The sequence below is a fragment of the Gorilla gorilla genome, chromosome 23, assembly GCF_029281585.2.
Source record: "Gorilla gorilla gorilla isolate KB3781 chromosome 23, NHGRI_mGorGor1-v2.1_pri, whole genome shotgun sequence".
Lineage (NCBI taxonomy): Eukaryota > Metazoa > Chordata > Mammalia > Primates > Hominidae > Gorilla > Gorilla gorilla.
This window is the reverse complement of record NC_086018.1, coordinates 22,093,590-22,110,529: the sequence shown is the minus strand read 5'-3', so window position 1 is coordinate 22,110,529 and position 16,940 is coordinate 22,093,590. Positions and strand designations below refer to the sequence as shown.

The following is a 16,940-nucleotide window of genomic DNA, read 5'->3' as shown; positions in this document are numbered from 1 at the left end:
AATTTTTTTGTATTTTTAGTAGAGACGGGGTTTCAGCGTGTTAGCCAGGATGGTCTCGATCTCCTGACTGTGTGATCCACCCACCTCGGCCTCCCAAAGTGCTGGGATTACAGGAATCAGCCACTGCGCCCGGCACTAATTCCAACATAGAATTTCATACCCAATCAAATCAAGTGTGAGCACATTTTTAGACATGCAGATACTCCCCCAAAATAAGGTGATAAAAGAAGAGGTTACACAGAAAACAGAGATCCAACAGAGGAGCAGTGTGGGGAGTGCCCAGGGTGACAGCAACACACCAAGCACGGGGAGAAACCAGTCCAGATTGGGGTGGGTCAAGAATAATAACTGATAAATGATGTGTCATGATCTTTAGATACGATTGGGGTTGAATTAGTGACAAATAGAAAACCAAGCAAATAAAAATGCAAGAGGATTACTTTCAGGGAAAAGTTCCACAGTAATCTAGTCTATTGTATGACTCAGCTGTGATCACTATGACACTGTCATATTTTTAAAAAGTTTAATCACATCTTAATAATTTGACACTGAATATGATCTAACCAGAATTACAATATCAGGGAGATGGGTGAGAGGAAGTATATTCATAGTGGGCAGGAGGAAGAGAGGATTCAAAAGATAATGGTGGCCGGGTGCAGTGGCTCACACCTATAATCCCAGCAGGCCGAGGCAGGCAGATCACTTGAGCCCCGGAGTTCAAGACCAGCTTGGGCAACATGGCAAAACCCTGTCTCTACAAAAAATACAAAAATTAGCTAGGCATGGTGGTGTGCACCAGTATTTCTAGCTACTCAAGAGGCTGAGGTGGGAGAATCACCTGAGCCCGAGAAGGTTGAAGCTGCAGTGAGCCATGATTGTGCCACTGCACTCCCGCCTGGGGAAGAGTGAGACCGTCTTAAAACAAGCAAACAAAAAACCATCAAGGAATAGTCATGAAAACATGTTCATATTGAGACATGGAGGTAAATACAAACAAATCAGCCAAGAGTTGGACAGACTATTGTGAGGCAAGGAAAGTGGGGTAAAGGCAGGGTAGGAGGGCTACTGTTTTTCATAATAAACCTTACGGAACAACTTGTTTTCAATCTGCATCAACTGATTTTCCCCCCTAAGATGCAGGATATAAAACTGTTTACAAAGCTACATATTTTAGGTTGATCCCCCTTCACTTTTCAGATCTAGGTAGGGTTATAGCCAGTTTCCATTGCGTGGCGAATCTGCAAGGCTGGTGTTCCTGTACGGGTCCAGAGTGAACTACATCAAAAGTCGCTTTTGATATCGAGGATGCAGTTCACTACTATTAAGTGTAATGTGTTATTATTCAAAGTAAGTACTGTTTACTGTAAAAGTATGATGAATTCAGTAATGATTATACTAAAATAACATACTAGTACAGGGTCAAAATACGGCTTCAGGTCTACTTAAGATAGAATACTTAAGAATTACTTATCTGGGGACAAGGGAATTGTTTAAAATGCAGATTCCTGGGCCCCACTCCAGGTGTGGGGCTTGCAGTCTTCATTTCTAATAAGATCCTTAGTTGATGTTGAAAACCACTGCTTTCATTTGTTTTTTAAGAGACAGGGTCTCACTGTCATCCAGGCTGGAGTGCAGTGGTGCAATTATAGCTCACTGCAGCCTTAATCTCCTGGGCTCATGTGGTCTTCCTGCCTCAACCTCCAGGATAGCTGGGACTGCAGGCATCAGCTGTGCCCGGCTACTTTTCAATTTTTTGTAGAGATGCGGTCTTGGTTAACAAAGCTTAACAGCCCAGGCTAGTCTCAAACTCCTAGGTTCAAGTGATCCTCCCGCCTCGACCTCCCAAAGTGCTGGCATTATAGGCGTGGGGCACCATGTTTGGCCTGAAGCCCTATTTTAAATGTCTATTGTATCTGACCAACTCACTGATGCTTATTCCTCAGAATACCAGCTCTGTAACCTCCAGGTAGTATCATAAGACAAAGCTTATTAGAAACTCATTCATTGATGCCAGGTTAACTAATGTGCTGGATTTTTTTCCCCTCCTCTTTCATTACTTGAACAATCTGTTCAATGAGCAACATTCTAAGAGCCAATAATTGATCAGTTTTCCTCTTGATGGCTTATGCTGTAGCTCATACCATACTGAATCCCTGGCAAGACCTCTTTTTGGTGATTTGATTTTTTCAGGCTGCTTTTCCAGTTTCTGTGTTTTTGTCACAATTATTCACCCTGTGTATCTTATACTCTTTACTACTACTTATTTTTCTTTAAAGACAAAGTCTTGCTCTTTTGCCCAGGCTGGAGTACAGTGGCAAGGTCATAGCTCACTGCAGCCTCATACTCCCAGGCTCCAGTGATCCTCCCACCTCAGCCTCCCTAGTAGCGAGGACTATAGGTGTGCACCACCATGCCAAGTTAATTTTTAAAATTTTTTGTAGAGACAGGGTCTCACTATATCTCGCAGGCTGGTTTTGAACTCCTCTCAAACAATCCTCTACCTCAGCCTCCCAGAGTGCTGGAAGCAAGCCACTGTGCTGAGCTGCTGGTCACCCTTCCTACACTAACAACTATGGATGTGCCAATCAATGCTGAGATGCTCTGATATGCTCCCAAGAATCTGTTTCCACAAATCACCACAAAACTACTTGTTGTAGCCAGTATACGAGCCAAGGAAGCTGGCCACTAGGATCCCCTGAATTACTTTTTTTTTTTTTTTGAGGCGCAGTCTCGCCCTGTCGCCCAAGCTGGAGTACAGTGGCATGATCTCTGCTCACTGCAATGTCCACCTCCTGGGTTCAAGCGATTCTTCTGCCTCAGCCTCCCGAGTAGCTGGGACTACAGGTACATGCCACCACACCCGGCTAATTTTTTTATTTTTAGTACACACGGGGTTTCACCATATTGGCCAGGCTGGTCTCGAACTCCTGACCTCGTGATCCACCCGCCTTGGCCTCCCAAAGTGCTGGGATTACATGCGTGAGCTGCCGCACCCGGCCCCTGAATTACCTATGACTTCATCAAGGGAAAGAGTCACCTGTGTTGTTAAAGCTGAGCTGATGACAGCTCCACAAATGTTAACTGAACAAAGTGCCACACTATGTGCCTGTGTCTGAAGATGAATGAGACACAATCTGTGTGTTCTCGGAGCTTCTCCAAGGTGAACTTTTCTGGGGCTTAACCTGCAACTGGCCAGGAACAGCAGCTTAAACTCTCATCAATAGCTGTGCTATTTCAAAGTACTGGCATTCTCCCAGGACATCCCCCAGGGTGTCAAAATTTAGCCAAAGCAAACTTCAAATGAACACAAAGTCCTTATTTTCTCAAAGAAAACAAAACAAAACAGAACAAAAAGCCCCCCAGATTTATTTAGCTTAAACATTTCCCCTGATCTAAAGAGAAAGATGGCAAAAGATACCTAGCACATATGCACAAGCACCCACTCCAATGAACTCAGATAACCTGAAAGAAAAAAGGACAAAGTTCTGTTCAACTTAGAAAATTATCTTCGCTTTTGAAAGATGTTTCCACGTCCCATTCCACGTCCTCTTCCTCTTGCGGCCACTGAAAGGGAAGAGAAAATATGAGGCCAAGTCAGTGTGGTCGGTGAATGCTCATAGCACAGAGTAGCCAGGGCCCTAGGACACCAGTTAGAAGGGTTACCTAGTCCAACACCACCCTGGCCATTGCATTTCCACCTCCCACCTTTTTTTTTTTTTTTTTTTGAGACGGAGTCCCACTCTGTCGCCCAGGCTGGAGTGCAGTGGCATGATCTCGGCTCACTGCAATCTCCACCTCCTGGGATTAGGCGATTCTCATGTCTCAGCCTCCTACTTGAGTATCTGGGACTACAGGCGTGAACCACAACGCTCGGCTAATTTCCTGTATTTTTAGTAGAGACAGGGTTTCACCAAAGACTTGTTGGCCAGGCTGGTCTTAAACTCCTGACCTTAGGTGATCCACCCACCTCGGCCTCCCAAAGTGTCAGGATTACAGGCATAAGCCAACACGTCCAGCTGACAGCCACTGCATTTAACAGGGGGGATGGAGACGGAGGGGCAGGGGCTGGGGACTGGCATCAAAGCAGGAGCTAGCAGCACACTCTTGCCTTCCAGTCCCACACTGCTCTCTACAAGAGGCTGGGAGGTAGCATGCTGAGGGCAAAGAAGGTGGTCTGAGAGCTACAGAAAAGACAAATCCCTGGGGCTGGCCTTGGGTGAGCTGAAAAACATTATAGATGCACTGAATTAATTTTTTCAATTCTGAAACAAATATAGTTAAGTGTTAACATGTGTTAGATCTGGGAGAAGGGTTATATTATCTTTTGTATTTTTTCCTGAGAAAATAATTATTTCAGGCTGGGTGCAGTGGCTCATGTCTGTAACCCCAGGGCTTTGCGAGTCCAAGGCAGGCAGATCACTTGAGGTCATAAGTTTGAGATCAGACTGGCCAACATGGCAAAACCCCTTCTCTACTGAACACACAAAAATTAGCTGCACGTGGTGGTATGCGCCTGTAATCCCAGTTACTTGGGAGGCTGAGGCAAGAGAATCACTTGAACCTGGGAGTTGGAGGAGGTCGCAGTGAGCTGAGATCAAGCCACCGCACTGCAGCCTGGGTGATGGAGACTCAGTCTCCAAAAAAAAAAAAAAAGAATTATTTCATAGTAGCAAAAAGAAAACACTCTCCATATAAATAGCATGATGAGACTGCTGTTCTCCTCTGTAACCCAGGGGTTCTAGGAGAAGACAGGCTTTGAAGAACAAATAAAATGTTCTTTTTTTTTTGAGATGGAGTCTAGCTCTGTCACCTAGGCTGGAGTGCAGTGGCACGATTTTGGGTCACTGCAACCTCCACCTCCTGGGTTCAAGCGATTCTCCTGCCTCAGCCTCCCGAGTAGCTGGGACTACAGGGACCTGCCACCATACCCAGCTAATTTTTGTATTTTTAGTAGAGACGGGGTTTCACTGTGTTGGCCAGGCTGGTCTCGAACTCCTGACCTCGTGATCTGCCCACCTCGGCCTCCCAAAGTGCTAGGATTACAGGCATGGGCCACTGTGCCCGGCCCCTCACACTATTACATCTTTAAACTTGAGCTTTCATCCATGGTTCCCAGCTCGTAACTCCTATAGTCCTTGTTATAGTCTTTTGTCATAACATTGGGGCACTTTAGGCCTCAGAAGCAGGACTCAGGAGACAGAATCTCTCTCTTGAAACTTCTCCTGCCCTCCTTTCACCTGCTCAAGGCAGGACCCTAATCTGATTGTGGGTCATAAGACCTCACTCCAGAGAAAGGTCCTGCCCTATACCCTGGAGGAACAAATGCTGCAGAGAGAGGCCAAAAAGAATCTGGACAGGCCTTGTGGGGTTTCCCAACCCCGTCTATTAGTGTTAGATCACACCCATTTTGTCTAATGGCATTTCCACATGGTTGTCCATCCTTTAATCATGACTATCCAATAAAGTCTCCATAAAAGGCCCAAGAGGGCAGGGTTAGGGGAGCTTCGGGACAGCTGATCATGCGGAGCCTGACAGGAAGGTGAACAAGAACTCATCCATGTGCCGGGAGGAAACACCATGGGGCTAGAAGCTCTTGTGCTTGCGACCCTTCCAGATCTCACCCTATGCATCTCTTCATGTGGCTGTTTATTTGTAGCCTATAAAATATCCTGTTATAAACCAGTAAATTTAAGTATGTGATTCCCGAGTTGTGTGAGCTACTCCAGCAAATTAACTGAACCCAAGGAGGGAGACGTGAGAACCCTGGCTTGAAGCCATTCAGATGTTCTGGAGGCCTGTGCTTATGAATAATAGTGGGGGGTGCAGGGGCAGTCTTGTGGGACCGAGCCCTCAAACTATGGTTTTTCAGGCTATCTCCAGGTAGATAGTGTCAGAACTGAAGGACACCCAGCTGGTGTCTACTGCAGAACTGACTGCTTGCTTGGTCACAGAAGTCTTTGTTGACTGTTGTGTTGTGAGAGCAGAGGAAAAACACAGTTTGACTTTTTTCCTCACACACATATAAAACATGTATAGCAGCTAAAGATACCAATGAAGAATCCAGTGCCTTCCTTGGCTGCAAACCTTTTTTACCAACACTAAGACAGTTTCCAAGGGCCGCAATTACTTTGTTGTCTAATCAACATGACAGAACTTTCATGAACCTAAATATAAAACCAAATTAGGCTAACCAAGAAGCAAGACCAGACTAGGGGACTGCAAAAAGGACAGTCCCACCTTTGGAATGTACTAAAAGGTGGCTTTATTTCTGAAAACGGAGCTCCACTATCAGACCTCCCTAAGTACATGCTGGTGTCCATCCATAAGACCCAGTCTCAGTAGGAAATGCTGCCCTCACACTCGAGTCAGCTCATCTGCTCCGGGCTGTGTCTGCTCGGCAAACTAGACAAGGGCAAGTGATCCCACACCTCTCGCACAGAACTTCTAGAAAAGATGGGCCTCTCCAGGTGCGGTGGCTCACACTGGTAATCCCAGCATTTCAGGAGGCCGAGGCAGGTGGATCATGTGAGGTCAGGACTTCAAGACCAGCCTGACCAACATGGTGAAATCCCATCTCTACTAAAAATACAAAAATAAGTAAATAAAATAAAAATAAGCCGGGCGCAGTGGCTCACGCCTGTAATCCCAGCACTTTGGGAGGCTGAGGCGGGTGGATCACAAGGTCATGAGTTCAAGACCAGCCTAGCCAAGGTGGTGAAACCCCGTTTCTACTAAAAATACAAAAAGTAGCCCGGTGCAGTGGGGGGTGCCTGTAATCCCAGCTACTTAGGAGTCTGAGGCAGAGAATTGCTTGAACCTGGGAGGCGGAGGTTGCAGTGAGCCAAGATCACGCCACTGCACTCCAGCCTGGGCAACAGAGCGAGACTCCATCTCAAAAAAATAAAAGAAAATAAATAAATAAATAAAATAAAAATAAAAATAAATTAAAAATAAAAAAATTAGCTAGGCAGGGCAGTGCGCACTGTAATCTCAGCTACTTGAAAGGCTGAGGCAGGAGAATTGCTTGAACCTGGGAGGCAGAGGTTGCAGTGAGCTGAGATCACATCATCGCACTCCAGCCTGGGTGACAAAGCGAGACTCTGTCTCAAAAAAATAAAATAATGGCCTCACAGGATTGCTCCACGCTGCAAGGGGAAGGGGTGGCAGTGGGTGGTGGGTGTGGAGAGAGCAGAGGTCAAACCCTCTCTGTCTCCAGGCAGTAATAGGGCCCCTTTCTACAAGACACAAGACAAACCCATATTTTAAAACCTGTGCATGAAAAGCACCTACCTTGGGCCTTGAGAATAGCAGCTTTTCCTCGGCCAGCCCCTGAGCCTTGGTTTTTATTTTTCATGCTCTTTAACATGGGTGCGTTCTTCAGCATGTCAGGCAAAATCAGAAAGCGGATTTTGCTGCCACGGATGTATACCTGCTCCAGCTGTGCCACTCGGCCATCTCTGTATGTGACTGTGATGTTGGACATCTGGAAGGAAATCACCAGCTAATCAGTTAACGGTCAACAGCACCAGCGGTGGGGAGGGCCTTGACTGTTGGGAGGGGGAAGTCCAGAAAAGCAGACTGACATTGTGACAAAGCTGGTGAATCACACAGCAATCATCGGTACTAACTGTGTACACCAGGGACTGCACTGAGCACTTTACCTAAACAGTCCTCACAACACCTTCAGCTTGGGTATGAGTGCTCCCCCCCTTTTTTTTGAGATGGAGTTTCACTCTTGTTGCCCAGGCTGAAGTGCAATGGTGCAATCTCGGCTAACCGTGACCTCTGCCTCCCGGGTTCAAGCGATTCTCCTGCCTCAGCCTCCTGAGTAGCTGGAATTACAGGCATGCGCCACCATGCCTGGCTAATTTTGTATTTTTAGTAGAGGTGGGGTTTCACCAGGTTGGACAGGCTGGTCTCAAACTCCCGACCTCAGGTGATCTGCCCGCTTCAGCCTCCCAAAGTGTTGGGATTACAGGTGTGAGCCACTGCGCCCAGCCGAGTGCTCCCATCTTTACATGTTAAAAAAACCAAAGCAGTTATCCCAGGTCAAACAGCTGGAATGCAGGGAACTCCAGATTCGAACCAGCTGGCCTAGCTTCAGAGCCCTGGCTGTGCTGCACTGCCTGCTGAGCAAAGATGTGAAGAGCTCTTGAAGGTGCTAAACCCTAACGAAAACAGCTTCAAACTGCTGGTCCAAACTGTCTTCCCCTGCACTGCCTGGCACTCAGATTTCAAAGGCACCATGAAGGTCACAAGTATATACCAGATGTGGTTCTGACCCTCCAGAGTGCATACTCTAGAAGGTGAGACAGAACCCTCCAGCTTGGGTGACTAGGGACTGAGAAATGGAGGTGGTACCACAGGGCCTGTAAAAAGGGCCTGAAATTACTGGAGGGTTATGAGGCAAGAGCTTGCACAAGGAAAAGAGCACGCACTTGGGCAGGAGCCTACAGGATGTGAGGACCAGAGCAGTCGAATAATGACACTGGACAGGGTCGTTACTTCAGATAAAGGAGTCACTCAAGTTTGTCGATAGAGGAAAGATTAATAGGGTTAAGGCAGCACTCAGGAAAGATAAATGTGTCAACAAGGATAGACTGCAGGATGGACAAATGGGGAGCCTGAAGGTGAGACCAGCTTGGCATGGGAGGGTGATACCAATCTGCCAGCATCAACCTCAACAAGCACCACATTTACAGAAAAAGCAGCTTATTGTATGAACCTTCTGAAGAGAGAGAACTATAATTTATTTAGAATGGGTCAGCCCTTATTGTAGAAAGATGTGCTGTCTCTGCAGATTTCTGTCTGGCTAGTTGCCATCTTATACTCATTCATTCTTTTCCTCAAGTGCTAACTGGCCACCCAGCCTCTGCTTGAACACTCAGAAAAGAACAACTATGGGCCAGGTGTGGTGGCTCATGTCTGTAATATCAACACTTTGGGAGGTCAAGGTGGGAGGATCACTTGAGCCCAGGAGTTTGAGACCAGCCTGGGCAACACAGTGAGACCTCATCTCTACAAAAATTAGCTGGGTGTGGTGGCACGTGCCTGTAGTCCAGCTACTCGGGAAACTGAGGTGAAAGGATCACTTGGTTCTGGGAGGTCGAGGCTGCAGGGAGCTGTGATGGAGCCACTGCACCCCAGCCTGGGCCACAGAGCAAGATCCTCTCAAAAAGAAAACAAACAAAACTATGCTCTGGGGCTGCCCCTGTTGTATATGAGCAGTTTCTAGAGGAACGGTTTCTAGAGCTTCTACCCACTATCCCTGTTCTACCTTCAGGGGCAACAGGGCTCCAGCTTCTCATAAACCTTCTGCTCCAGGCTCCTCACTCCCAGCCTGTTATTAAATTTTCATCCAGTTCCCAAGTCCTTACCAATCCTTTTCTTCCCCTGAAGAATACCATAACCTCTAGTGCCACAAATGAACGCCAGGTTTATGGTCAGACTACCCAAGACAGAAACTGGATACAACTCAGGCTCACCTGAATCTGACTGACAATTAAAATGTGTTTTGGGGCTGGGCGCGGTGGCTCATGCCTGTAATCCCAGCACTTTGGGAGGCCGAGGTGGGTGGATCACCTGAGACCAGTGTGGCAAACACGGTGAAACCCTGGCTCTACTAAAAATACAAAAATTAGCTGGGTGTGGTGGCAGGTGCCTGTAGTCCCACCTACTCGGGAGGCTGAGGCAGGAGAATCACTTGAACCCAGGAGGTAGAGGTTGCAGTGAGCCGAAATCACGCCACTGTATTCTAGCCTGGGCAACAGAGCAAGACGCCGTCTCAAAAAACAAAAAACAAACCAAACAAACAAAAAACGTGTTTTGGGGACTGTGCCACACTCATGACTCTGTAGAAGACACAAAATAGGCCTAAAGACCTATAGGTGAGATCCAGCTCTGCCATTTGTCAGAAGTGTAACCCCAGGTATATCTCCAGGCTTCCCTGAGCCTCCATTCCCTCAACTACAAAGCTGAGTTTTGAAAACACAAGACAACAAAGCCAACTAGTTACTAAGCACTTATTAGACATCAAGTGCTGGCCCAGGTGATTTCCCCACGGCAGCTCATGTTACCCCACAAAATCCTACAAGGTAAAGAGATGAAGTGACATAGCCATTCAGAGGCAGATCTGTCCCCAGAAACCCATGTCCTTTCCCTCTATTCTCCTGCTTGAGGTCACACCACGCTTACATGGCCTGGCTGGAGTTTGAACCCAGTTCTGTCTAACTCACACTCTTAACCACTGCATCTGATCACATTTCCTGAAATTGTTAAAAAGCAAATCAGGCCAGGTACAGTGGTTCATGTCTGTAATCCCAGCACTTTGGGAGGCCAAGGTGGGATGACTGCTTGAGGTCAGGAGTTTGAGACCAGCCTGGGAAATGTAACAAGATCCTATCTCTACAAAAATTTTTAACAATTAGCCAGGTGTGGTGGTGCATGCCTGTGGTCCCAGCTACTTGGGAGGCTGAGGTGGGAGGATGGCTGGAGCCCAGGAGTTCAAGGCTGCAGTGAGCTATGATTATGACACTACATTCCAGCCTGGGCAACAGAGTAAGACCCTGTCAAAAAAAAAAAAAAAAAAGTGAACAAGGCAAAGTATGTCTAAATGCTGTCTCTATTGCCTAATACATAATAGAGACTCAGTACATGCTAAATCTGATTGACAGCTAAAATGTGTTTTGGGAGCTGTGCCACTGCTAAGCTATACTCCCTCCAGCACAGGGGCACATCTCACTCCTTTCCTGACAGAAGCTGTTGCATAAGTCCAACAAGACTTAATCTAGGCATTTCCATAAATGAACTATGTCCTGGCTGAAGCAGCAGAGTCCAGTGTCATCTGACTCCTATTTTAACCCTAACAACCAGGCTCACTACTGCTCTCGCTTTCCCTGCAGCACTGGCTGAGAACAGCTTGCTGTGGACAAAACCCCACAGTCTCACTGCACACACGCCTGCTAGAGCTTGCTAATAAGCCTGACCTGTGTTTGTATCACAAGCCCAAGGCAGCAACTTTTGAGTGAACCAGATCTTAATCAACTCCAGGCAGGAACACCCAGTTTAATCAACTTTCCTCAACAGCCACAATGAAACACATATGGTTTAAGCCAGGTGCCCAACTGAAATGACATCCTGAGGGGGAGAGAGAGAATCTTTGTAGCACAAAGTGGTGGGACTTTCTTAGAAACCTGGGGCCAAGATGGAGAAAGCTAGCTCCAGGACTGTGAAGGTGTGTTGGGGTGTCTCAGGCCTGTCAATACACCAGAAATGCATTCTTTAGGACATTCTTTAGGACAATTTCACACATACACAAAGGCAGAGGCGCTTGGATGCCACTGCTGTAATAGGAATACCAACTAAGGCCATCTACCTATCTTTGTTCTTAGGAAATACAAAAGTATTATGGGGTAGAGGAGCATGATGAATGCAATCCACACACAAACAGTACAGGAAAAAAAAAGTATACGATAAGTTTAAAAAACTGGTTTTCCTTCAACCTAGAGGGCTAGGTGTCTAAAGAAATTCAATTACATTGAATTCAGAGATTTCAAAAACTTTCCTAGCAATAGTTATGGGCAATTTTCTGACCCAATCATGTGAGAGCTTCTTTTGGGCTCTCATTTTTATACAGTGACACAAGACCATATTCCATACAGAGACCAGTTTTCCAAAGATGGCTATTATATGCCAAAGCCAACAAAACAGATTTCAAACAGTCCCATCAGTGACTGGGTGGTCATGTTGAAGCCCCAAAACCACAATGTCTGCTTGTGCAGAGCTCTACACCACATTCTCCCACCAAAACTTCTAAGAATTAAGTCACTTTGAATGTAGTGAAATGGGTTTGACCATTACTCTCTGTATTTGCTTGTATCATTTATAATTTGGGTCCATTTTTATAAAACTGGGGACATATTTTGGAGTATTGTTATTTTTCTCACTTATGCCAACAGCATTTTGACAGACATGCCATATCCTGCAGCTGATGCCCTATCCTGCAGCACTGGCCACCAGTGCTTGGCTTGCAGCTGTGGGAATGAGAAGGAGAACAAAAGCTCCCTGCCTTCCCAGCTTAACCTCAGATGCACACCCTCTGACCCGATAAGCACCATTTCAGGGACCTCATCCTGAGTTTCACATACACATATTTCCTCTTCTTCCTTTAAAAAAAAAAAAAAATATATATATATATATATATACACACACACACATATATATACGTACATACATATATATACACATACATACACACATGCATACACACACATATATACACATACATACATACACATACATATACATATATACACACACACATACATATATATGAGACAGGGTCTCACTATGTTGCCCAGGGTGGCCCCAAACTCTTGGGATCAAGTGATCCCCCTGGCCCAGCCTCCCAATGTGCTGGGATTACAGGCATGAGCCAATGTGCCTGGCCATATTTTGCATTTTCAAATGTCAAAAACAGTGCTAAGATAACAGGATACTTTAAAACTACTTGAGGGACCATAAAAGACAGGGTATTTTGTATGGGGATGTTGTCGAGGATATCATCTAATAGTGTCTCCTGTATCTGAGTGCCAGGGAAATCCACACAATTGCTATTTTAACTTAAGAACACTATGCATTTTGGAACTGATGATCTTCCCTGCTTAATCTTACACTGGAATATACCTTTATTCAATGTACAGAGATTCAGGTTTACATTTCTGGATACTGACTGCTTGGCTTCATTTTACATTCTACCCCAGCTTACCTGCACCATGATCTATGTATCTACTTTTATCCTGCCATAGAATTTTTTTAATTTTAGAGATAGGGTCTTGCTCTGTCACCCAGGCTGGAGTGCAGTGGTGCGACCAGAGCTTAATGCAGCCTGAACTGCTGGGTGGGCTCAAGTGATCCTTTTTGCCTCAGCCTATGGAGTAGCTGGGACTACAGGCATAAGCCATCACATCCAGATAATATATTTTTTATTTTTGGAGATGGAGTCTTGCTCTGTCGCCCAGGCTGGAGTGCAGTGGCGCAATCTTGGCTCATTGCAAGCTCTGCCTCCTGGGTTCACGCCATTCTCCTGTCTCAGCCTCCCGAGTAGCTGGGACTACAGGCGCCCGCCACCACACCCGGCTAATTTTTTTGTATTTTTTTAGTAGAGACAGGGTTTCACCGTGTTAGCCAGGCTGGTCTCAATCTCCTGACCTGGTGATCTGCCCGCCTCGGCCTCCCAAAGTGCTGGGATTACAGGCGTGAGCCACAGTGCCCGGCCCCACATCCAGATAATTAAACTTTTTTGCTTCTCAGAAGAGACAGGGTCTAACTATTTCTGAAAGAGGATAGAATAAAAAGTAAATACTAAAACCCCAAAACAGGGCAGGTGTGGCTTAGGCCTGTAATTCCAATACTTTGGGAGGCCAAGGTGGGAGGATCGCTTAAGTCCAGGAGTGCAAGACTAGCCTGGGCAACAGAGTGAGATCCTCTATTTTTTTCTGAATCGTTGTGGTGTGCTTTTGTGTGTGTGTGAGACTAGGTCTCACTCCGTCGCCCAGGCTGGAGTGCAGTGGCACTCCATAGCTCACTGCAGCCTTGACTTCCTGGGCTCAAGTAATCCTCCCAACTCAGCCTCCACCTGAATGGCTGGGACTACAGGCATGTGCCACCACATCCGTCTATTTTATTTTTTTTAGAGACAAAGTCTTGTCATGTTGCCCAGGTTGGTCTTGAACCCTTGGGCTCAAGTGATCCTCCTGCCTCAGCCTCTCAAAGTGTTGGGATTATATGAGTAGCCACCACATTTTGTCCCACCCCACTTTTATAACAGAAAATGGTATTGAACAAGCAAGGAAAAGTGCTAAGAGGATGCTCTCATTCCCAAAAGGCAGAATGACTGGATCTGGGAAGGACAGGCAAGCCTCACAGCCTGAGATGTGCTGAACAAACTAAACTGTGCTCAGAGTTCACCCACCACCAGCTTTAGCTACGCCACAGTCTGCTGGCTCTTATTCAATGTGCCTAGGTTTTGGTAGACCCAGTGAGGCCTCTACATCCTGTTAAAGGCTAAATTGTATCCCTCAAAAAAATTCATTGTTGAAGTCCTAATACCCAGCACCTCAGAATGTGATCATATTTAGAGACAAAAAATCTTTACAGGCCAGATGTGGTGGCTCATGCCTGTAATTCCAGGAGTTTGAGAGACCGAGGCAGCAGGATCACTTGTGGCCAGGAGTTTGAAACTGGCCTGAAAAACATATCAAGACTCCGTCTCTACAAAAAAATTTAAAAATTAGCCAGGTATGGTGGGGCACACTGGTAGTCCTGGATACTTAGAAGACTGGGGTGAAAAGATCTCTTGAGCCCAGAAGTCCAAGGCTGCCCATGAGCTATGATCAAACCACTGCACCCCAGCCTGGTCAACAGACCAAGGCTTAATCTCAAAAAAAAAAAAAAAAAGAAAGAAAAGAAAAAGGAAAAGAAAAAAAAGGCTGGGTGCAGTGGCTCATGCCTGTAATCCTAGCACTTGGGGAGGCCAAGGTGGGCAGATTGCCTCAGCTCAGGACTTAGAGAGCAGCCTGGGCAACATGATGAGCCTCCATCTCTATTAAAAATACAAAAAATATTAACATTAGTGGGGTATGGCGGCCCATGCCTATAACCCCAGCTACTGAGGAGACTGAGGCAAGAGAGTTGCTTAAACCCGGGAAGACGGAGGTTGCAGTGAGCTGAGATGGTGCCACTGTACTCCAGCCTGGACGACAGAGCAAGATTCTGTCTCAAAAAAAAAAAGGGCCAGGTGCAGTGGCTCACGCCTGTAATCCTAGCACTTGGGAGGCTGAGGCAAACTCAGGAGTTTGAGACCAGCCTGGGCAACATGGGGAAACCCTATCTCTACTAAAAATACGAAAAACTAGCTGGGCATAGTCCCAGCTACTCAGGAGGCTGAGGCATGAGAAGTGCTTGAACCCAGGAGGCAGAGGTTGCAGTGAGCTGAGATCATGCCACTGCACTCCAGCCTGGGCGACAGAGTGAGACTCTCAAAAAAAAAAAAAAAAAAAAAAAAGCAAGCAAGCTGGGCATGGTGGCTCACATCTGTAATCCCAGCACTTTGGGAGGCCAAGGTGAGCAGATCACAAGGTCAGGAGTTCGAGACCAGCCTGGCCAATATGGTGAAACCTGTCTCTACTAAAAATATAAAAATACAAAAATTAGCTGGGCATGGTGGCAGGTGCCTGTAGTCCCAGCTACTCAGGAGGCTGAGGCAGGAGAATCGCTTGAACCTGGAAGGCAGAGGTTGCAGTGAGCCAAGATCGCGCCACTGCACTCCAGCCTGGGTGACAGAGCAAGCAAGACTGCAGCCTGGGTGACAGAGCAAGGCTCCATCTCAAAAAAAAAAAAAAAAAAAAAAAAAAAAATTCTTTATACACATAATTATGTTAAGATGAAGTCATTAGAGTGGGCCCTAATCCTACATGCATGGTATCCTTATAAGAAGAGATCTGGACAGAAACACTACAGAGGGAAGACCAAGTGAAGACACAGGAAGACAGCCATTTATAAGCAAGGAGAGAGGCCTGAAACAGATCCTTCCTTCACATTCCTCAGAAGAAACCAGCCTTGCCAACACCTTGATCTCAGACTTCCAGCCTTCAGAACTATGAGAAAATAAATTTGTGTTGTCTAAGCTGCCCAGTCTGTGAAACTTTGTTATGGTAGTACTAGCGTACAAATACAAGCAGGGAGGCAGGTGGCTGCCCCCCACCATTGGTCAGGCATGTGACATCCATCTACTCATTTCCTCTGTACTATGGTTCCTTCTGAGGCCAAGGTGCTATTTTTATCCCTGATTTAGAGGAGAGACCAGAGGATGAAGGAGGTCCAAAGCTAAGCTCACCCCAAGTCACCCTAGGTGGCAGGCTACAGGCTGATTCCAGGTCTGTCGGACACCAAGGTCTGTGCACTTTGTGTCATGTTGACTGCATCTCTGAATGGCTACCAAGGTTATCTGGTTAGACACCTTCACGTTACGGATGGGATGACAAAGGCCCTGGAAACCCAGCAAGTTGTCCAAATACATACAGCTAGTTGAACAAACCCATTAAGATTCACTAACCCAAGTCTTGCATTCTCCTCACCAAATTAAAGTACCTTAAAGTGGATGAGCATGCCTTAAGCCAGAGGACTGGATATATGAAAGAGAGATGATAAACTTATCTACCCTCAATAGATAAACTGATCTATTGACAGTAATGCAATAAACCTGAGTCACCAGAGGTCTACTTCTCTGCATTCAGGGAACTGACCAAGCTTGTCAACCTCGCAGGAAGATGACAGACACTCAAAGCTACAGAAAAATCACAAATAAATGAACCCTGCAAACCAACGGATGGTCAGGATGCCTGACCGCAGTGTAAGGCGCTTTACCTCTCTGACCTTCTCATCTGGAAAAAAGCAATAGGTATCATATGTTGAACACTTACAGTATGTGAGGCACTGAGCAGGTATGGCACACATATAGCTCATCTGATCTTTGTAAAAGTCCTGGGGTGTGGATATTACCGCTGTGGCAGTCTTAAGGGTATGCTGCTCAGATCTCCCTTCAAAAGAGCACAGGCTATGAGGAGTGCAGGGAGCCGACAATCTCCATCTTTGCAGTCCACCAAGGCATTCAACTTGAGGCTACTCTCTCCTCATGTTGCCAGCCAATGGCCTGAACACACCGGGGGTGCTAGTCCGCCCATTTCTGCCCCATGCTAGACTCTTCTAACGAGCAATCGCTGCCTTGCTGAGATTTCCTCAAAACTACGCTGTAGTCTAAGGCTCTTCCTGCTCAATCCTCCTTCCTTTCCCCTCTCATTTCACCAGTCAGACCAGCATCATAGACTGAAAATTTCCCTGCCTACTACTGCTTCCTTGCTCTTTTATCCTTTATTGTCATT

General features: G+C 46.3%; 1 protein-coding gene across 1 annotated transcript in view; it reads right to left on the bottom strand.

The window, feature by feature from the left end:
• Positions 1-3,345: 3,345 nt before the first annotated feature.
• SNRPD3 (small nuclear ribonucleoprotein D3 polypeptide) overlaps positions 3,346-16,940 on the bottom strand; it is a 16,270-nt gene continuing 2,675 nt past the window's right edge. Inside the window, exons 3-4 of the mRNA XM_019018159.4 lie at positions 7,291-7,483; positions 3,346-3,564 (exon numbers count right to left, since the gene is read on the bottom strand). Of these exons, the coding sequence (XP_018873704.1) occupies positions 3,503-3,564; positions 7,291-7,483 (255 nt within the window). The 3' untranslated portion in view covers positions 3,346-3,502. The remainder of the gene's footprint in view (positions 3,565-7,290; positions 7,484-16,940) is intronic.